This window comes from Mobula birostris, chromosome 11, assembly GCF_030028105.1.
Source record: "Mobula birostris isolate sMobBir1 chromosome 11, sMobBir1.hap1, whole genome shotgun sequence".
Lineage (NCBI taxonomy): Eukaryota > Metazoa > Chordata > Chondrichthyes > Myliobatiformes > Myliobatidae > Mobula > Mobula birostris.
The window spans coordinates 68,604,219-68,627,014 of NC_092380.1; the positions used below are offsets into that span (position 1 = coordinate 68,604,219).

Genomic DNA, 22,796 nt, shown 5'->3' on the forward strand with positions numbered 1-22,796 from the left:
TTATAAGATGCATTAGATGTGTCTGCCAATATTACAACAGTCAGATTTTCTTGTTACCATGTTCTCCTTGAGAGTTTGCCATGTGGAAGTGGCAGTCGTGTTTCCTGTAAATCAAGTGACTACACCTCCGAAGTATCTAATTGGCTGTAAAGGCCTGGGATGTCCTGAAAGGGACAGCACAAGTGAAACATACAACTCAGGTGATACATACCTCCAGTACCTCATGAAGTGATTACTGAGGGTACGTTCATGGTCTTCTGCTTCTGTAAGGCATCCACTTCGAAGGTTCGAAGTGCTGTGTGTTCAGAGATGCTTTTTGGCAGACCACTGTTGTAACACATGGTTATCTGAAACACTGCCACTTTCCTGTCAGAATGAACCAGTCTGGCCATTCTCCTCTGACCTCTTTCATTAACAAGATGTTTTTGCCCACAGAATTGCTATTTATTGATTTGATATCTTATGATCTTACTGGATTTTTCTTTTGTTTCACACACCATTCTCTGTAAACTCTACAGACTGTTGTGCATGAAACTCACAAAAAGATCAGAAGTTTCTGAGGTCCTCAAACGACCCCTTTGGCACCCGCAATCATTCCATGGTCAAAGTCCCCTAGATTACATTTCATCCCCACAATGATGTTTAGTTTGAACAAAAATTAAACCTCCTGACCATGTTTGCATGCTTTTATGCACTGAATTGCTGCTACAAGCTTGGCTGATTAGATATTTGCATTATCGAGCAGGTGTACAAGGGTACTTAATAAAATGGTCACTAAGTGTAGATGTGAGCCATTTTCTGTTAATGTTCCAAGTATATAAAATTTGTAACATGAAAATTATATACCTCGGGACATAAATTCTGATCGGCAGTAGTATTTTGTCTGGATAATATGGATGCCACTTGGGGATTATAACATTATCCATTTTACACTTCATCTCCCACTGAAATCAGATTACACACCACAAAGAGGCAGTGCTGGTATATGTACACTGAATGACCACAGGAATTGGGTAGAGCACGGATTTGATCAGCTGAGACCTAATTGATGCCAACTCTGCCACTCTGTTGCTTAATGTTACAGCTAACATCTCCTGTGTTTTTATTATAAAGCACACATTCAACCACTGGGAGGATTCCCTCCAATAAAGGGAACCTTTAACTACAAAAGACAGTGGCTGGAATTTTCCGACCATTTGTTGCTTTCCATCAATTTTGCATTTCTACGGCGGTGTTATACCAGCTGCTGAATTATTATCTGCTGACCTCTATGCAAACCATTGCTCCTTGGATACATCCACAAGAATTCCAATTGCAAAACACCATATCCAGAGCAGACAGAGTGGGTGGGATAAGCTGAAGATTGATTCATTGAACGTGATGAAGCCTACGAAGTCATTCAAATTCTAGCAGCAGAGCAGTATGCTGGTGCTCAAAGTAGATTGGCTCAAAATAGATTGACCAGCACCCCTTACTTTCTGAGTATGTGTCCTATTCTCCTGTACATTCACAAAACCACTCTTATCAAGGTTTCGTACAATGCATTGTACCATTTCTTTCATCACCTCTGCCCAGCTTCACATTAAACTCCTGGCAGCACCTCTTCCATTCATACTGCCTCTTGGACAAATACATGCTGATCAGAAGGAGCTTAATGCTGCTAACCATTCACAATATTGATTCCACATCCCATTCCCATTCTGCCATGTCAGTCCATAGCTTCCTCTACTGCTGTGATGAAGCCACCCTCAGGTTGGAGGAGCAACAGCTTATATTCTGTTTGGGTAGCCTCCAACCTCACAGCACGAACATTGATTTCTCCAACTTCCGGTAATTTCTCCCCTCCCCTCCTCTCCTAATACTCCTCCTCTTCTCCTCACCTGCCTGTCATTTCCTCCCTGGTGCCCCTTCCCCTTTCTTTATCCCATAGTACACTTTCCCCTCCTATCATATCCTTCTTCTTCAGTCCTTTCCTTTTTCCACCTATCACCCCCATGCTTCTCACTTAATGCTTCCTTCCCAACCCACCTACCTTCCCCCTCACCGGGCTTCACCTATCACCTTCTAGCTTGTACTCCTTTCACCCTCCACCTTCTCAGTCTGGCTTCTTCCTCGTTTTCCAGTCCTAATGAAGGGTCTTGGTTTAAAGGGAAAAAAGTGACTCTTATCCCTCAGCTTAGATGCTGCCTGACCCACTGAATTCCTCCAGCATTTTGTATTTTATAAAACTGATCCATGTTGAAGTGACTGGATACTTCAGACTAATATTAGGAAACATTTCTTTACACAGTGAGTTATGGACACATGGAACAAACTACCTAGTACCTTAGAGACTTCCAAAATCTGAACTCGATAGTTATTTCAACAGACTATGTGATAGAAAGTTGGCAAGCTTTGTTGGGCTGAATGGCCTGTTCTTGTGAAAAACTTTCTAATGTTCTAAAGTTCAATCATTGTATTTGGCTGGCACCATCATGCAGAATGCTGAATAGACCAGAAGTGAGCATTTGATCAACTCCACACATCTTTGCAGTTGTTGAATTTACTTCCCTATATCTCCATTCAAAATATAACCAAAGCATCATTACTTTAAGGCAAAATCATTGGCTTTGCTTCTCGTTCCACAGATGCTGCCTGACCTGCTTTTGTTTCAGATGTTTGACCATGAGCACTTCTTTTTTAATTTTGCTTCCTGATTGTTGTGAGAAACATGGTTTTTAAAAACCAGCAGACATTCCCATGCTACCCCCACTTCTAACATCAACTCCATCTAAAAGGCAGAGCAGGCATCACTACAAGTTATTGGATATTCTTTACATTTAGATAAAATGTGGCTGAGAAAAATAAATGAAGGAAAAAACATAGCTTAAATTATTACACATTAATTTTATCCTGAAAGCATCATCATTTGAGTTTTTGACACAAGTTTCTTGGTGTTCACCTGGCGGAGAATCTCACCTGGTCCCTCAACACCAGCTTCATAGCAAAGAAAGCCCAGCAGCATCTCTACTTTCTGCGAAGGCTGAGAAAAGTCCATCTCCCATCCCCCATCCTCACCACATTCTACAGAGGACGTATCGAGAGCATCCTGAGCAGCTCCATCACTGCCTGGTTCGGGAATTGCACCGTCTCAGATCACAAGACCCTGCAGCGGATAGTGAGGTCAGCTGAGAAGATCATCGGGGTCTCTCTTCCTGCCATTAGACATTTACACCACACGCTGCATCCGCAAAGCAAACAGCATTATGAAGGACCCCAACCACCCCTCATATAAACTCTTCTCCCTCCTGCCATCTGGAAAAAGGCACCGAAGCATTCGGGCTGTCACGCCCAGACTATGTAACAGTTTCTTCCCCCAAGCCATCAGACTCCTCAATACCCAGAGCCTGGCTTGACACCAACCTACTATACCCTCCACTGTGCCTACTGTCTTGTTTATTATTTATTGTAATGCCTGCACTGTTTTGTGCACTTTATGCAGTCCTGGATGGGCCTGTAGTCTAGTGTAGTTTTGTGTTTTTTCTCACGTAGTTCAGTGTAGTTTTTGTATTGTTTCATGTAGTACCATGGTTCTGGAAAACGTCTCATTTTTCCTATGTTTTGTACCAGCAGTTATGGTTGAAATGACAATAAAAGTGACTTGACTTGACTTGACTTGACTATAACTTATTCAGTTTGATTCTTTGGTCTGCAATAGTGCAGCCCTTACAAGATTATGTAACTACTACACTACTGACCTCATTAACAACACAGCAAGATCTTGAATAATCCCACCTATTTACATATACAATATTTAGTCAAACTGCATTCTGCTTTATCCCTGGTACTCTGAGTAAATGCGCCCCCTAGTGTTGTTCTGAGCCTCACAATCCAAACAGACTTGCAGCACATATCAAAGTTGCTGGTGAACGCAGCAGGCCAGGCAGCATCTCAAGGAAGAGGTACAGTCGACGTTTCGGGCCGAGACCCCTTCTCAGGTTTGAGTCCTGACGAAGGGTCTCGGCCCGAAACGTTGACTGTACCTCTTCCTGGAGATTCTGCCTTGCCTGCTGCATTCACCAGCAACTTTGATGTGTGTTGCGTGAATTTCCAGCATCTGCAGAATTCCTTGTGTTTGTGTGCCAAACAGACTTGACTTGTTCCTCGCATAAACAAGAGAAAATCTGCAGATGCAGGAAATCCAAGCAACACACACAAAATGCTGGAGGAACTCAGCAGGCCAGGCCGTATCTATGGAAAAGAGTATAGTAAACATTTCGGGCAGAGACTTGTTCCTCTCCTGATTTCAGCTGGTTTAGATTGCAGTATACTTTCTCTTACTACTTCTCAGCTAAGGAGAAGCTACCAGACATTCCCTTCCCACTGCCTACCACTTCCGAACTCAGCAGGAGTCAGAACATCATAAAAACATGGGAGAAACTTGGACCAGTGAAAAATAAGTTTGTCTCAAATTTGAAAAAATATACAATTATCCCTAAAACTATATATTGAAATGGTTTAATCAAATTAAGATTGTTCTGAGAGGATATCAGTACATTGAGCATCCCTACCTGTGGTCCCATTTTCCTTTGAGTTCAGCTTTTTGTCCACAAGCCTGAGAACGAGCAAGTCTTTGTGCCATTTCTCCACTGGTTCCATTTTTCAGACCTCCTGAAATTTTAGAAGAACAAACATCAGGATTGATGAAATATTCACAAGGGCATGAAGGATGTTGTAGCACTTCCCAAACACAGCTTCTCTGTTGTTCAAATAAAGAAAGCCATGCCCTTCAGCTGATGGCATACCAGATATCTGACTAACCAATATGAAATCTTCCAAAGTTCACCCGGCATTCCATTTGGCAGTTGCTGGGACATTGACTTAATGTTCATTAGATTCAGCATAGCACACGTGATAGTAGGTCCAACTATCCTTAAATTTGACAGTACTGCCTATTATTCAAAAGACTGTGGACAAAACTTTTTCAGAGCAGTGTGACCCCATGACCCAGACAGTGCTGGTTAAAAAAAAAGTCAGGTGGCTATCAGGAACATTGACCTGCAGCAATGGTGATGTTTCCAGGAAACCTAGAATTGATGGGAACAGAGGGCTGGAATCGGCAGGGTGACGAGCAGGGCTCTTCAGGAGGCAATGGGGATTGGTTCATGATTTTGTTCTGACATTAAACCTAAAATTGTAATAAAAAGTTTGCTACACCCTTTGGATACTTTTTTCTGTGATGGGCAGTTAGATCTAGACATTTTCTCTATTAATTTACCTTTGGATCTAGAAATGAGAAGGACAAATCTAAAATGACAAACAGCCACAGTGAATATCAAAGCTCCTAATTAGTTGGACAGTCCTGACTTCTAACAATTTCCTAAAGGAAATGAATGTAAAAGTAAAAAGGTGATGCTTCACACACTGTTTATGGAGCATTGGCGACCATATACAGTATTGGTCTCTTTATTTAATGTATTGGAAATTTTTCCAGAGGTTTACTAGATTACTATTCTGAGTGAGCAAGTCTCTTAAGATGACAAGTTAAAATAGTATTGAAACAAATATGACTCACAATCTTGACTCATCAGTGGAGAACCTCAAACTATGGGTCCCTGTTTAAAAATAAGAGTTGACGATTGAAGACAGAGATGATGTAAATTTTTCTCTTTCAGAGGGTGATGAATCTTTCTCAAACTCCGGTAGGAGCATCTTTGAATAATTTCTAAGGCAGTCGTAGAAAGATATTTTATATGCAAATGGATGAAAGGTTACTGCAGATAGACAGGAGTGCATATCTGGGGTTAAAAGTAGATCAGCTGTGATTTTATTAAAGGTAAAGCAAGTCTGAGGGGCCAAAGAGCCCACTCTTGCTCCTAATTCACATATCTTGATACCGTGTTGAAACATTTCGGTTGTCCAATAGTGCTAGAGTCACAGCAAACTCTTGTTTCACTTGTTTACTCGAGAGATGGAAGTAAGGGGAAGCAAGGAGCTTGAGGATCCAGTAGGAAGAGGGAGTGGGACAAGAAGACTAAGGTGCCATCATTTGTCATGCCTCAGCTCAATTCCCACTCTCAGAACATGCCACCAATGCTTCAAATATAGGCTGTGCTGTAAGGCCAGGCCACTCGATGCAAGTAGCAGATCTGATGACACATCATTAGCTGTAGGGTTTTATTGATAAGAATCAATCAAAGATCATTGTAACTAATGGCTTGTAGCTAACTCACTCCCTCATGGTGAGGTCCTGCAAGTCAAATTCACCAAATGGGTGGGGTGATCAGCATTTACAGTATACTGTACAGATCATGGTTTCGAAATCAGTTGTGGTTAAATTAAATTATTTTAGATTGAGAAAGGCTAGTAGGAAGATAAACACATTCAATACGTCCTCCATGTGAGGAATGTCTCAATTATCTTCGAATTATATTCGGAGCAGAAATATAGAGGTAGTAACAGAGAATGAGAAGAAACAAAAATGAAACAGGGCAGCAGATAGGAGCTGCAGTCTCCTGCACCAAACACCTGGTTCAATGCTGATCTTGGTACTGTCTGTGTGGAATTTGCAAATTCTCCCTTTGAATCAGATCCCAAAATGGTTCGTTGGTGGGTAAATTGGTCACTATAAATTCTCTTCTATACAAGCAAGTGGTAAAAATGGTAATGAGAAAAGCAGGATGTGTTCGAGTAGAGTTTGTGTCATAAAAATGGGTACTTGATATTCGGCTTGGTGATTCAAGGGCCTGTTTCTAGGCTCCATTTCTATAATTCTATGAGAACTGTGTCTAGATGGGAAGAATTATTTATTAATATTGCTATCTGAAAAAATATGAAGCCATTTGTTATGACATTCTTGACTTTGGTATTCAGTCTGGTGATCTATAAAAGAGTAAATAATTTTTTAAACAAAATAAACTTAACGACATAAACTGAATTCATAATAAAAAGTATTTACAAGACTAAACCGTTCAATGCCTTTTAGTTGTTCACATTCATTGCCAATGCTGTCCATACCGTTGCATCACATTCACACACATCAATAGCACTGTTCTCTCTCATGTGGCGCTCCAGGGTTGTATACTATAATAATTGAGCACCTTCCTCCCTCAACCCAGCCACTCCCTCTCCAGTAGGAGAAGAACCATACACTGTGGTCCTTCCCAACTGATCCCTTGAGGTGGCTGTACCAAGCTTCAGTGTCCACTTCACCACATACTCCTGCAGTACTAAATGTGCCAACTGGTAGCATTCCTCCAGAGAAATCTCAATGTGCTGGCAGACCAAGAAGTTTCGGGCCGACTAAAGAGCGTCTTCCATCGATTTGATGATCTGCCAGCAGCACTTGGTGTTTGTCTCCATGTCTGTCCCTGGGAACAGCCTGTAGATCAGAGAGTCCTCTGTCACCCAGCTGCATGACACAGGCCCTTTCATCTTTCTCTGCACCCTCTTTGCAAACCCAATCCTCAGAGGTAAGCAACTGTTTCTTCCCCACTACGGTCATCCCGCGTAGAGTGAGCTGTGGGAATAATGCTCTGGACATGCAGGGAGGATCTGACTGGGAGGGCTGCATTCACTACCAGCTAGGCAAGGTCTTCATGCTGGTTGCTGAAGCCTGGCCATGAGGCATTCTGCTAGACGGTCTTGGCAATATTCTCAGGAAACCACCCTACTGTATCCATCGAGCCCTTTTCCTGCAGTGTCTGCAGGACATTCCATGCTGACCAATGCTTGATGGCCTTGTGATCAAAGGTATTGGTCCAGAAGAACTTTTACACAAAGGACAGGTAGTGCAGCAATGTCCAGCTGACTGGGACGTTGTGTGGCAATGGGGCCAGACCCATCTTTCACAACACCCGGGGCAGATAAACCCCAGTACATAGTGGTAATTTGTGCCCACCTAGTTAGATTCCATGCACAGCCTGATGCAGCCATACATGAAGGTGGTCATCAGGGTGAGGGTGACATTGGGAATATTTTGCACTCAGTTCTGGTTACCCCTTTATACGTAAAATGCACAGGCTTTGAGGAGTCCGCAGAGGAGGTTGACCAATATTCTCTCCATATAAGAGGATATTAGCCACAAGAAGTTGGACAACTTAAGTTATTTTTTCTGGGATAATGAAGGCTAAGAGGAGACCCAAGGTGGAATTGTCTAAGGTGAGAGAGGCAAGTTCACAGGAGATGTGCTGAGCAAGCTTCCTACACATAGAACAGTGTGTGCCTGGGGTGGTGGTGGAGGCACTATAATAGAGGTGGTTAAGAAAACTCTAAGATATGCACATAAATATTCAGAAAATGGAGGGATAGGGACATGGTTTAAGCAGAAGAAATTAGTTTTATTGAGTTCTTGGTTTCTATAGTTTAATTGGTTTAGTACAAAATTGTGGGCTGAAGGGCCTGTTCCTGTTCGATGTCTCCCAAAGAGACTTTGAGATTGAATTATACAAAGATTCTGTCCCACCCTCCTATAATCTGTAGTCAGTAACTCAGTAAAACCAGCCTACTTTATTGAGCCATTACCTGCTTCTGTATTTACATATTCACCCAGATTTTCTTTAATCTTCCCTTGTGAGACTTGAGATAATACCAGCTCCCTGACCAAGGCCAATCCTCTGCTTCTGAGAGCACTGTGTATGGTTCCAGTCCCCATATTCCAGGGTCAGACCACACCAGAGTAACAATCCAGCAACTTTGCAATCATTTCCCACAGGGTTCCCAATGCGCATTACACCAGATTTGCATCTGCATTTCCTAAGGATGAGCAGCAGGGAACTGAATCAAGCCATTGTACCGCGCTGGACATCTCCCGTGCTCCACGTACCATCATGGAAAAGAACAGCAAGCACATCCCCATGGAGCATCACTTACAGGTACTGAGTGTTGGGCAGCGGGATTGTCGAATGTGGGTTAAATCCAGAAAGGGCTGGATCAGAACAAACCCAGGAGTACCTAGCACATTTCCCACCGGCATACTTTGGTCATACCAACACTGGGAGTGCTATGCATGGTTTCCATCTCCATATACCTGGTTCAGATCACCATGGGAGCCCCATGTATGGTTCCCAGCTCTGTACCCCTGGATTAGAACCACACTGGGAGAACTGAGCACAAATCCTGTCTCCATACCTCTGGGTCAAAACCATACCAATAGCACTTTCCACATGTGGAAACTCTGGAATAATTTATTTTTGTTTGGACATTCTAACCTTTCTCCCCTCTCCCAGGGTATGACCTGCCATTCACTGACAACTCTCTGCCCATCTTTGTCATCCCTGGATTGTCCTCAAGAAGGTTAGTGCGTGGGATCATTCTCCAACTCTGCTCACCGCTCCCTTTGGGCTCTTGTCAGGTGGCCATTTTATCAAAGGGCACGGTCCCAGCCTCCACACACCATCACCAGCATCCTCTACAGCTGTCCACCCAAATACCACTGGAGTTCTAGGGTCCAGGGATATTTGTAGATATGCTTCTGTCCTTGCTGTGGCAATTGATCACAGGAGAAGCCTGCCCTTCCATATCCAGGCCCAGGACTGCACTTCCCACCCGATGGGAGAGGTCTCACCAGGGGGAGGGCCTAGACCCAGGCCTGATTGAGGAGAACACCCAAGCCAGCAACAAGAATCTTCACAGAGGCTGCTGAGGGAGCACTGAGGGCCACATCCCCTGACAGACCACCAGGAGCAGTGGCTCCCATGAGGTCAGGTCCTGAGAGGGATGTTCTACAGAAGGGGAATATGCTGGACTGATGTGGAAATGGGGAGGCAAGCGCTAGTGTCTAACTCCATCTGACATGGCCTAGTATAAGGCGCCTCCAATGTCATTCCTACTGTTAGTGATCCTGTGTGATAGTAAAGGGGTGGGTGGGTAGGAGTTGGAAGTGGTGTTGGAGAGGGGAGTGGGAACAGTAGTGGTGATGGAGAGGGAAGGAATAGAGATGGGAAAGGGAGTGAGATGAGGGAAAGAGGAAAGAGGGAGTGATAGTGGGAATGGAGAGGGTAGTGAGAAAGGGGATGGAGAGGGGAAAGGGAAACCTTCTGAACTAAACAATGAAGTGATTGCTTGGAACAAAAGGCTGAGGGTTGAATGGGCTTGTAACTTGGCCTGAGAGTGAAAAACAAACTGATGTTTGGCTGATTTAAGCACTGAGCCAAATTAAAAAGATTAAGTTGTCAAGACCGAACCAGTGTACTGCTCACTACTCCACAAAGTTTACTCACCTCAGCACTGAACTGTCTCGGCAGCGGTGGCCTGGAGTGGCTTCACTTGCCTCAGCACTGAACTGTCTCGACAGCAGTGGCCTGCAGCCATTGGCACTTGCCTCAGCACTGAACTGGCTCCATGGCTGTGGTGGACTCACTTTCGGGGACTATGGTTCCTGTTATGTGTGTTAGTTGCTTACTTTTTAAAAATTGTTTGCACGATTCATTCTCTTTTTTTTGCACATTGGGTGTTTGACAGGGTTTTTTTTAAAAGTGGGTTCTACAGTGTTTCTTTGTTTTGTGGCTGCCTGCAAGAAGATGAATCTCAAGGTTGTATGCAGTATATACACTTCGATAATAAATGTACTTTGAACTATATCACCACAAAGGTATTGATACACTCACACCCCAGTCTCAATCTTCAGCACACCGCCCCCGCCAGACACACACTCCAACACATGTGGGACCTCTATCCTCTCTTAATAAAAATAACCAATAAAACACGAATCTCAATAAAGGTGAGTGGGACCATAGCAGGGAATGAAAATTTGGGCCATATCAAAATGACTGTGTCGACTGACGCTGAATCTCCAGTAAAGAGAGCAATAAACACAACAGCAATTATCTCTCTGCCCACAGACTGACATCCTAATATAAAATATCGAGCACAGAAAAGTACAGGCCCTCCAGTCATGATGTTGCACCAACCTTTTAACCTTATCCAAGATCAATCTCACTCTTTCCTCCCACATTTTTGTACCTAATTGAGATGTTTTTAAATGTCCCTAATGTACCTGCCTCTCCCACCACCCCAAGCAGTGCATTCCTGCACGCACTACTGTGGTAAACCATGTATATATGTTGTAACTCGGTTGCCTGTCTGGACACACCCCTCTGCTGACTGCCCCTGTGGCTCCTCCCACAGATTCCTGTATAAAGGTGTTCCCCTTGCCCCTCCCCCTCAGTCCGGGAGCAGACACTCACTGTGGAGGTCGTGTTGTACAGCGAATAAAAGCCTTTCAGTATTTTACCAAACCTCAATCTTTTGGAGTAATTGAAGGTGCTTCAATTTTATTCGCTGTACATTTTAAAACATGGAACAGACCCTGAGACCAGACAAATTAGATCTCGATCCGCAAATGCCTGACGCTGGAAACGCTTTCAAACTCTGGCTGGCCTGCTTCGAAGCGTATCTAGAGGAGATTAAAGCCACCGACCCCCTAGCGAAGCGCAGAGTTCTACTCTCCAGGGTCAGTCCACGGGTTTATTCGCTGATCAGAGACCAGCTAAACTACGATGGCGCGATGAACGCACTCAAAAGACAATACCTGCGGCCGATAAACAGCATCTATGCTCGGCATCGCTTAGCGACACGGCAACAACGGTCCGGGGAATCGAGTGCTGAGTTTGTCCGGGCCCCACAGACACTCGTGCGAGTCTGCAATTGCCAGGAGCTGACGGCGGTGCAGCATGCAGAACTCCTAGTGAGAGACGCCTTCGTCACGGGGACCAGGTCAGTGTACGTGCGCCAGCGGCTGCTGGAAAAAGCCGATCTTACCCTAAGTTCGGCGATCGAGCTGGCTGATACGTTGGAGGCCGCTCTGCGTAACTCCGAGGCTCTCCAGGCACGCGATCCCCCGATGGCCTCGTGGGCGCCGCAGACCCCGCAACCCGCCAGCGAATCGACCTCGGCTGCAGCCAGTCGTGAGTCCGCGAAGTGCTACTTCTGCGGACTGGAGAAGCACCCCCGGAAACGCTGCGCGGCCTGACAAGCTACCTGCTCCAGCTGCGGAAAGAAGGGCCATTTCGCCAAGGTCTGTAAGTCAAAACCGCGAGTGGGATCGAGCAGCGCCGCGTGCGAGACGTGGGGGTCGCCATCTTCCCTGCACACTGCCACCATGTGCGAGACATGGGGACCGCAATCTTCCCTGCACGCCACCACCACGTGCGAGACATGGGGGCGGTCATCTTGGTCGGCGCCACCTCCCACCGCCTACGACCAATGGGTGCTCACGGGCCACCCCACCGCACCGGACCAAGACAGCGACCCCACCCTGGCTTCCGTGACCCTCGACCAAAGCGCTCCCCACCAGCTCGCAAGGTCAATGATGGACATTCCGGTGGAGGGGCACAGGACAAGCTGCCTGTTTGACACAGGCAGCACGGAGAGTTTTATCCACCCGGCCACGGTGCAGCATTGTGGACTCATGATACGGCCGGTAAGTCAGAGGGTCACCATGGCCTCCGGGTCACATACAACAGACATCCGGGGGGGGTTGTGTAGCGACACTAGTGGTGCACGGCACAGAATATCGGGACTTTACGTTACTGGTCTTGCCTCAACTGTGTGCCCCTGTACTGTTGGGGTTGGACTTCCAGAGCCACCTGAAAAGCGTGACAATGAAGTACGATGGGCCCCTCCCACAAATTACTGTCATAAATCCCCTGTTTTGTAGAGATATGTCACGTACCCCGCTACTGACCACACACACACACCGACCCGCGCATCCCACCCAACATCATGCCAACTGCCACACTACCGACACCACTTGCGGCCTCTCCACCCTCAGGATCCCTCCCCCACCGCTGTTCGCCAACCTGACCCCCGACTGCAAACCTGTGGCAACTAAAAGCAGGAGGTACAGCGCGGGGGACAGAGCTTTCATTAAGTCGGAGGTGCAGCGGCTGCTCAGGGAGGGGGTCATTGAGGCAAGCACAAGTCCTTGGAGGGCGCAGGTGGTCGTTGTTCGGAACGGGGAGAATAGGATGGTCGTGGACTATAGCCAGACCATCAATAGGTTCACGCAGCTCGACGCGTACCCTCTACCCCACATCGCAGATATGGTCAATCAGATAGCACAGTACAAGGTGTACTCGACCATAGACCTAAAATCCCCTTACCACCGGCTCCCCATCCGCCGGGAGGACCGCCCTTACACTGCCTTCGAGGCGGACGGCAGGCTTTATCAATTCCTGCGCGTCCCCTTTGGCGTCACGAATGGTGTATCTGTCTTCCAGAGGGCAATGGACCAGATGGTGGACCAGTGCCAACTGAAGGCCACGTTCCCATATCTGGATAACATCACCATCTGCGGTCACGACCAGCAGGATCACGACAACAACCTCCAAAAATTTCTCCAAGCGGCCAAATCTTTCAACCTCACCTATAACAAAGACAAGTGTGTATTTGGGACCACCCGACTTGCTATCCTTGGGTGTGTCGTGGAGAATGGAGTCATTGGCCCTGACCCCGACCGTATGCGCCCCCTGTTGGAACTCCCTCTTCCCAATACCCTCAGAGCCCTCAAAAGGTGCCTGGGCTTCTTTTCATATTACGCCCAATGGGTCTCTAACTATGCAGACAAGGACCACCCCCTGGTCAAGTCCACCACATTCCCCCTCTCTGCCGAGGCCCACACAGCCTTCAACCGCATAAAAGGGGACATTGCCAAAGCAGCAATGCATGCGGTGGATGAGGCCATTCCCTTCCAAGTAGAGAGTGATGCCTCCGACTTTGCGCTGGCTGCTACCCTCAACCAGGCAGGAAGACCAGTGGCGTTCTTCTCCCGTACCCTTCAAGGCCCTGAAATTCGGCACTCTGCAGTAGAGAAAGAGGCCCAGGCCATAGTGGAAGCTATAAGGCGCTGGAGGCACTATCTTGCCGGCAAAAGGTTCACCCTGCTAACTGACCAGCGCTCAGTCGCGCTCATGTTTAATAATCAGCAGCGGAGCAAAATCAAAAATGATAAAATTCTGAGGTGGAGAATCGAACTCTCCACCTACAACTATGGCATCATGTACAGGCCTGGGAAGCTCAACGAGCCCTCCGATGCCCTATCCCGGGGAACATGTGCCAGCATGCAGATTGACCGGCTATACGCCCTACATGTAGACCTTTGCCACCCGGGAGTCACCCGGCTTTTCCACTTTGTGAAAGCCCGGAACCTGCCTTACTCCCTTGAGGAGATCAGGATGATGACCAGGGACTGCCAAGTCTGCGCAGAGTGCAAACTGCACTTCTACCGACCCGAAAAGGCACCACTCATCAAGGCCACCCACCCCTTTGAGCAACTGAGTGTTGACTTTAAGGGCCCCCTTCCCTCCACCGACCGCAATGTATACTTTCTTAACGTAATTGACGAGTACTCGCGGTTCCCCTTCACCATCCCCTGCCCCGACACCACTACCACGTCAGTTATAAAAGCCCTGCGCAAGCTCTTCACTCTGATTGGATACCCATGCTATATACACAGTGACAGAGGGTCCTCGTTTATGAGTGACGAGCTGCGCCAATATCTACTGGCTACGGGAATTGCAACCAGTAGGACCACGAGCTATAATCCCCGGGGAGATGGACAGGTAGTGAAGGAGAATGGCACAGTGTGGAAAGCCACACTCTTAGCCCTCAGGTCAAAGGGACTGCCGGTCTCCCGCTGGCAGGAGGTCCTTCTCGAGGCACTCCACTCCATCCGCTCCCTGTTATGCACAGCCACCAATGCCACCCCTCATGAGCGGCTCTTTTCTTTTCCCGGAAAATCGACCACTGGAACCACCCTACCAACTTGGCTGACATCCCCGGGGCCAGTGCTGCTCCGGAAACATGCAAGGAGCCATAAATACTCCCCGATAGTCGAGAGGGTTCACTTACTTCATGCGAACCCCCAGTACGCCTACGTGGTTTTACTGATGGGCAGGAGGACACGGTCTCCATCCGGGACCTGGCGCCCACAGGAGCTCCGGGCCCCTACCCTGAACACTCCGTGGTGACTATTGACCCCGTACTCACCAATGTATGTACCTACGAGACACCGTGCACCCCAAACCCTACACAGGCACCACACGACACTCCCATACCGGGCGCGACGCACACGCACGAGAGATTACCGACGCCTAACGTGCTGGCACCTGAAGTCAGGCCGGAGCCAGCACAACCGCCATCGCCGGTGCAATCACCGCCGGTGCTACATAGATCACAGCGACGGACTCGACCGCCTGATAGACTTAAGCTGTAAATATACTTCTTGTAAATATTGTCAGTCACTTCACCCCGCGGGACTCTTTTTAAAAAAAGGAGGGGTGAATGTGGTAAACCATGTATATATGTTGTAACTCGGTTGCCTGTCTGGACACACCCCTCTGCTGACTGCCCCTGTGGCTCCTCCCACAGAGTCCTGTATAAAGGTGTTCACCTTGCCCCTCCCCCTCAGTCTGGGAGCAGACACTCACTGTGGAGGTCGTATTGTACAGCAAATAAAAACCTTTCAGTATTTTACCAAACCTCAGTCTTTTGGAGTAATTGAAGGTGCTTCAACTATTCTCCATTCAAAAGAAAAACTACCACTGACATTCCAGCACGTCCTCACGTATTAGCCACTTCCCCAAGCAGTAAGGCTGACTAAAACCTCCACCCACTAACTCACCTCACCACCACTACTTTATCACTTCCTTCAGAATCACCTTATGCACAAACATTCCCATACCTAGCGTACCTATTGTGATTTCCTTTTATTGTGTGCTTTTTTGTGTTGCATTAGATCCAGAATCAACAATTATTTCATTCTCCTTTACACTTGTGTACTGGAAATGACATGAAACAATCTTGAATCTTGAAGTGTGAATTGAAGTGGCAGGCAACTGCAAACTCACTGTCATACTTATGGACGAATTGAGGGGTTTCAGAAAATGACTGCCTGCATCACTAATACAGAGGAGATCACATCATAAACAGCTAACACAGCTGCTAAACAACAAAGAAAATGAAACCATTAATCCGCTGGAAAAAATATTTGGAGTAAAAACTGAAAATGTTCAACAAGTAAGGCAGCATTTCTTGAAAAACAAATGAGTTACATTTAGAGTCCAAGACCATTCATCTGAACTGGGAAAAGGAGAACAACAATTTAGTTTCAAGTAGGAAAATCTTTCCATTTTTTCCCCTATCATAAAGATGGATGCTAGGCCTGAAATGTTAACCTAGTTCTCTTTACACTGATGCTGCCTGACATGTTGAGTGTTTCCAGTATCTTATGATTTTGTTTTAGATTTCGAACATTTTGCAGTTTTTGATATACAAAACTGTTTGTGGCCTGGATGGTGCTATGGGAAGAAGAGGAAATATTTGGCATCTGAGATGTATAGCAAGAGGGAATAATGCCTTCAGAATGTTGAATGGAGTGTGAGGATAATAGGTTTGGTGGAAGGATCATCCAGGAATTCAGTGAAATGATGGAGGATGATTCACTGAATGTCCAAGTCAATGTCAAAGGTTATTGTCCAATTTAAAATGGCTCTGGTGAAGCTCAGCTTGCTGGTGCCAAATAAGACAAAGAAAAATAAAACATTGTACATCAACGATTTGGATTATGGAATAGATGGCTTTGTGGCTAAGTTTGCTGACGATACGAAGATAGGTGGAGGGGCCGGTAGTGCTGAGGAAACGGAGAGTCTGCAGAGAAACTTGGATAGATTGGAAGAATGGGCAGAGAAGTGGCAAATGAAGTACAATGTTGGAAAGTGTATGGCTATGCACTTTGGCAGAAAAAATAAACAGGTAGACTATTATTTAAGTGGGGAAAGAATTCAATGTTCTGAGATGCAATGGGACTTGGGAGAATGGATCAGCTCAAGATAAAAAATAAACGGGTAGACTATTATTTAAGTGGGGAAAGAATTCAATGTTCTGAGATGCAGTGGGACTAAATGGGAGAATGGATCAGCTCAAGATAAAATGGCGGAGCAGACTCGATGGGCCGAATGGCCGGCTTCTGCTCCTTTACCTTGTGATCTTGTGAAAACTAAATACTTCATTAATTACATTTTTTCTGCTAAATGATCACTGCAAACAACAGACTGCAACTTCCCTGTCAGAGTTGAGCTTTATGTCCCTCCTGTAAGACCTGGCATTTTTGTGGTGGGAACCAAAGTATTGACAGTTGCGACGTGGTAATGTACTGGTTGAATCAAGGCCGCGGGGTCCGGGCCGGGGAGCAGGGAATGAGCCAATGTTTGGCTGGTGGACTTGGAGGCAATTCCATTCAGCAGAACCAAGGCGAGGAGAGAGGAGGCAATGCAGAGTCAAGTCGGCGGGGGGGGGGGGGGGGGCCTGGATCCACACCCGAGAGTGAGAAAAGGTCTGAGGTTTGATCGATTTAAGCAATGAGCTGAATTGGAAAAGTTGGGTCCGATCGAATTGAGGTGGTGGGGCACCAGCCCAACAGTGTATTGAAGCAGCAGGGTACGGGTCCAAGAGTGAAGTCTGGATGATTTACGCACCGGGCCAGATTGAAAAGGATGGCATAATGGGTCAGAGGCAAGGGACGAGCCAGTTCAGATCTCTGCTCTATAAGTTTTACTTGACTCTGCACTGAATTTAAGCTTGTTACTCCAGAGGTTTACTCATCTCTGCACCGAAATGTGGCTGTGGCCTGCAACTGCCACAGCATGGACTCACTTTTGTGGACTTCGGTTCGGAATGCTATTTGCTTACTTTTATTGTTTACACTTTTTTTCTCTGCACATTGGGTGTATGACAGTCTTTTGTTTTAATGGGTTCTATTGGGTTTCTTTGTTTTGTAGCTGCCTGAAAGAAGACAAGTCTCAAGGCTAAATGAAGTACAATACTTTGAGAATATATGGAAATTAGGAAAACATCAGAAAATAAAATTAATTGACATGGAGCAGGACAGAATGGAGAGCAGTGAAGTTAGCTGTGAGCCCATGGATTTATATTGGATACCGAATAATAGTATATCCTCAGAAATATAGATAGGGGTGTGACGGAAGAGAAGAGAAAGGTGAAAATTGAGTGAAATATTCCAGTTCATATCAAAGGCACCAATCCTGTGCTTATTAGAAAAAGTGAGAAAAGGTGTTTGGATAGGACTAGAATGCAAAAATGTTCCTCATATCCCACAAAAATGGTAGAAACAGAACTTATAAGGACTCCCATAACAAGACTGTTCATAAAACCACGTCATTCTGTATCTTCTACAGAATGAACTAATGCAAGCTAATATATACTCGATGGCTTTCACACAAGGAAATGGGGCTCAGGTGTGATAGCACTGTCAGATTATCAGGGTTGTACTCTTTTACGCCTGCGCTACAATGATGACTGCATTGGTGCTGCTTCATGTACCCATGCTGAGCTTGTCAATTTCATCCACTTTGTCTCCAACTTCCAACCTGTCCTTAAATTCATTTAGTCTTTTTCTGACCACTTGGTCTCTCCCCTTTCTCAATCTCTGGGAACAAACTGACATCCTTCATAAACCTACTGAGTTCCAACACTACCTTGACTATACCTCTTCCTACCCTGTCCCCTGTAAAAATCCTCTTCCCTTTTCTCAGTTCCTGCATCTGTATCAAATCTGGTCCCAGGATAAGGCTCTCCTTTCCAGGATATTGTAGATGTTTTTCTGCAAAGAATGGGCTTTCTCTTCCACCACCATTCATGTTGTCCGCAAGTGCATCTCCTCCATTTCCAAGACACTTTTGCACACCCCATTTTTCCGCCCCCTTAACTGGGATAGAGTTGCTCTTGTCCTCACCTATCATCCCATAAGGCTACACATCCAACACACCTTTCTTTGCAGCCTCTGCCATCTTCAACAGGGTCCTACCACAAAACACATTTTTTTCTCTCCCCCACTCTCCACTTTCTGCAGGGATAGCTCCCTCCGTGATTCCCTTGACCATATCTCCCCACTAATCTCTCTCCTGGCACATACAGGTTTCCCCCGCCATCCGAAGGTAGAGCGTTCCTATGAAATGGTTCGTAAGCCGAAATGTCGTAAAGCGAAGAAGCAATTACCATTAATTTATATGGGAAAATTTTGTGAGCGTTCGCAGACCCAAAAATAACCTACCAAATCATGCCAAATAACACATAAAACCTAAAATAATAGTAACATACAGTAAAAGCAGGAATAATATGATAAATACACAGCCTATATAAAGTAGAAATACTTCTCTGCAAGGATTGCCTGCACAGATCTCTGTAGCGAAAATCTCACGCAAGCGCTGTTGGCATAAACGCGCTCTCCAGTAACCTTTAAACGATGAAGCTGCCAAATCTACCAAATAACACGTAAAAATACACAGCCAATATAAAGTAGAAATAATGTACGTACAGTGTAGTATCACTTATGGGAATCAGGAAGACAGCGGGCACACTGATGATGGTGTGTTAGACTTGTCGGAGTTTGGGTGGTGCAGTGACCCCACCCTCCGGGCCGCTGAGCGATACATTGCTGTGAAGAACGCAGGGGTCCAGCAGTAGCCGGAAGGTATACAGCACATCTTTAAGAAAAAAGCCAAAACAAGCATGCTAATTAATTAGGTGCCACCTGTAATTGTCCGCCCAGATCAGTGTCGATTTCCGATTGCATCGTCTCTGATCTGGGCTGACAATTACCTAATTAATTAGTATGTTTATTTCGGCTTTTTTCTTAAAGATGCGCTGTGTGCCTCCCGGCTATGTTTGCATTCTCCGCGAATGGGTATCTGTCCGTGGCCTGGGGGTTGGGATGGTGGGACACTGGGGTGTCATCTCGTCACCTGTTTCCATTAGAGCAGGCAGCTCATCTTCTTCTATCTCTGCCCGCCTCGATGTTGAAGGTCGAGGTTCGTCGTCTGCTGTGGCTGATGTGGAAGGCTTGCTTGACTGCTGAGCCTCGCGCATTTTTCTATCACACAGTTCTTTAATAAGGACTTAAACCATCCTGCAAATATCCCCTAAACCGACGTACCCTTTCAAAATTAAAGTCATACTTTATCATTACTCATTCGGTTTCCATTGTTATCCTTTTTTCTTCCAATTGCATCAGCTCTTCATCTGTCAGTTCTTGGTGCCAGTGGTAGACCTCAGGAGAGCAAAGGTACCGGTGACCCCTGTTTCCATCCAGGGGGTCAGTGTGGACATGATGGAGGATTACAAATACCTGGGGATACGAATTGACAATAAACTCGACTGGTCAAAGAACACTGAGGCTGTCTACAAGAAGGGTCAGAGCCATCTCTATTTCCTGAGGAGACTGAGGTCCTTTAACATCTGCCGGACGATGCTGAGGATGTTCTACGAGTCTGTGGTGGCCAGTGCTATCATGTTTGCTGTTGTGTGCTGGGGCAGCAGGCTGAGGGTGGCAGACACCAACAAAATCATTCGTAAGGCCAGTGATGTTGTGGGGATGGAACTGGACTCTCTGACGGTGGTGTCTGAAAAGAGGATGCTATCCAAGTTGCATGCCATCTTGGTCAATGTCTCCCATCCACTACATAATGTACTGGGTGGGCACAGGAGTACATTCAGCCAAATACTCATTCCACTGAGATGCAGCACTGAGTGTCGTAGGAAGTCATTCCTGCCTGTGGTCATCAAACTTTACAACTCCTCCCTTGGAGGGTCAGACGCCCTGAACCAATAGGTTGGTCCTGGACTTATTTCATAATTTACTGGCATAATTTACATATTAATATTTAACTAATTATGGTTCTATTACTATTTATTATTTATGGAGTAAAAGTAACAAAAACCAATTTCCCCCGGGATTAATAAAGTATGACTATGACTATGACTATGACTATGTGCCGGGATGCCAAATCCTCTTCAACATCATGTTCGTCAGCTTCCACAAGCCAAACTCACGCTGTCCTTGCTTCGTTCACCACGATCAAAATGCTTAATTATGTCTAGTTTTACCCTAAGTGTAACACCCTTACGAGCTCTTTCAGGCTTTTTCAATACCATAGATACCATCTTGCAAATGGCTACTCACAGGCACGTGTTAAAGCAAAGCAGTTCCGAATCCGGGGGAGAGAGGCTGCTCGGGACGCGCTGCCTTTTATCGCGCACTGATTTTTTCGCGCGCTGAATTTTTTTTCATAACAGTGAAAACACCTTCTGAAAGCAAAAACAGGGTACTAATGTAGGTCTTTCGTAACAGTGAGGTTTTGTAAAACGAACGTTCGAAAAGCGGGGGACACCTGTATCTGTTCAAGTGACAGGAAAGCTACACCTGCCCATTCATCTGCTCGCTTACCTCCATTCAGGGCCCCAAGCAGTCTTTCCAGGTGAGGCAACAATTCACCTGCAAAATTACTGAGACCTGATGTAAATTGGGGGACCGCTTTGCTGAGCACCTCTGCTCCAGCCACCAAAATTGGAACTTCCTGGTTGCCAACAGTTTTAATTTCTATCAACATACCTATTCCCACATGTCAGTCCACGGCCTCTTCTTTTACCACATGGCAACACCTCATATTTCGGGGAGGAGCAACACCTCATATTTTGTCTGGGTAGCCTCCAACCTGATGGCGTGAACGTTAATTTCTCCTTCTGGTAATCTGCTTCCCCTCCCCCTTCTTCCATTCTCCGCTCTACCCTCTTGCCTCTTCTCTTCACCCGCCTATCACCTCCCCCTTCCCTTTCTCCCATGGTCCATTCTTCTCTCGTACCAGGTTCCTTCTTCTCAGCCCTTTGCCTTTCCCATCCACCTGGCTTCACCCATCACCTTCTAGCTTGTCCTCCCTTTCTTTCCAGTCCTGAAAATGCCAGATCTAATTAGGAGTTCCAGTCAATAGTTTTGTAGCATTTCTCAGATACACAAAGAAAAAAAACTTACTGCCTTTGTTATAAATGAATTATCATAGAACAGTACAGCACAGAAACATGCTCTTCACCCCACAATGCCGTGCCAAACCAATTAATTAGTAATCAAATGGCCAACTAAACAAATCCCCTCTGCCTACACAATATCCATATCCTTCTATTTTCCTCACATTCATGAGCTTATCTAAACGTCTTTTCTCACTGCTGCCATCAGGAAGGTGGTATAGAAGCCTCAGGGAACAGTTATTACCCCTCATCCATCAGGCTTTTGAGCTAAAGGGGATAACTTCACTCGCCCCATCACTGAACTGTTCCCACAACCTACAGACTCACTTTCAAGGACTTTTCATCTCATGTTCACAATATTTATTGCTTACTCATTTACTATTATTATTATTTCTATTTGCGTAGTTTGTTGTCTATTGCACAATGATTGTTTGTCTGCCCTGTTGGGTGCTGTCTTTCATTGATTCTATTATAGTTTTTGGATTTACTGAGTATGCCTGCAAGAAAACAATTTTCACAGTTGTATATGTACTTTGAACTTTAATAAGTTCCTAATGTATCTACCTTTACCACCATCCCAGTCAGCACATTCCAGGCACCCACTACTCTGTTTAAACAAAAACTTGCCCCTCACATCTCCTTTGAAATTACCCCCTCACTTCAAATGCATGCCCTCTGGTATTAGACGTTTCAACCTTGGGAAAAAGATATTGTCCGCCTACTCTATTTATGCCTTTCATGATTTTATAAGCCTTCATCAGATCTTCCCTCAGCCTCTGTCGCTCAGAGAAAACAACTCAAGTTTGTCCAGCCTCTCATTATAGCACATGCCCTCTAATCCAGGCAGCATCCTGACAAACCTCTTCTGTGCCCTCTTCAATGCCTCAATATCCTTCCTACAATGGGGCACCAGAACTGTATGCATTACTCCAGATGTGGTCTAACCAGAGTTTTATAAAACTGCACCGTAACGTCCTGATTATTGAACTCATTTCCCTGAC

The 22,796-nt window shown here is 45.8% G+C and overlaps 1 protein-coding gene across 1 annotated transcript in view; it reads right to left on the reverse strand.

Annotated features, from left to right (window-relative positions):
- LOC140205524 (uncharacterized) overlaps positions 1 to 22,796 on the reverse strand; it is a 65,394-nt gene that overhangs the window by 35,425 nt on the left and 7,173 nt on the right. The window contains exon 2 of the mRNA XM_072273146.1: positions 4,551 to 4,650. Coding sequence (XP_072129247.1) covers positions 4,551 to 4,638 — 88 coding nt within the window. The 5' untranslated portion in view covers positions 4,639 to 4,650. The remainder of the gene's footprint in view (positions 1 to 4,550; positions 4,651 to 22,796) is intronic.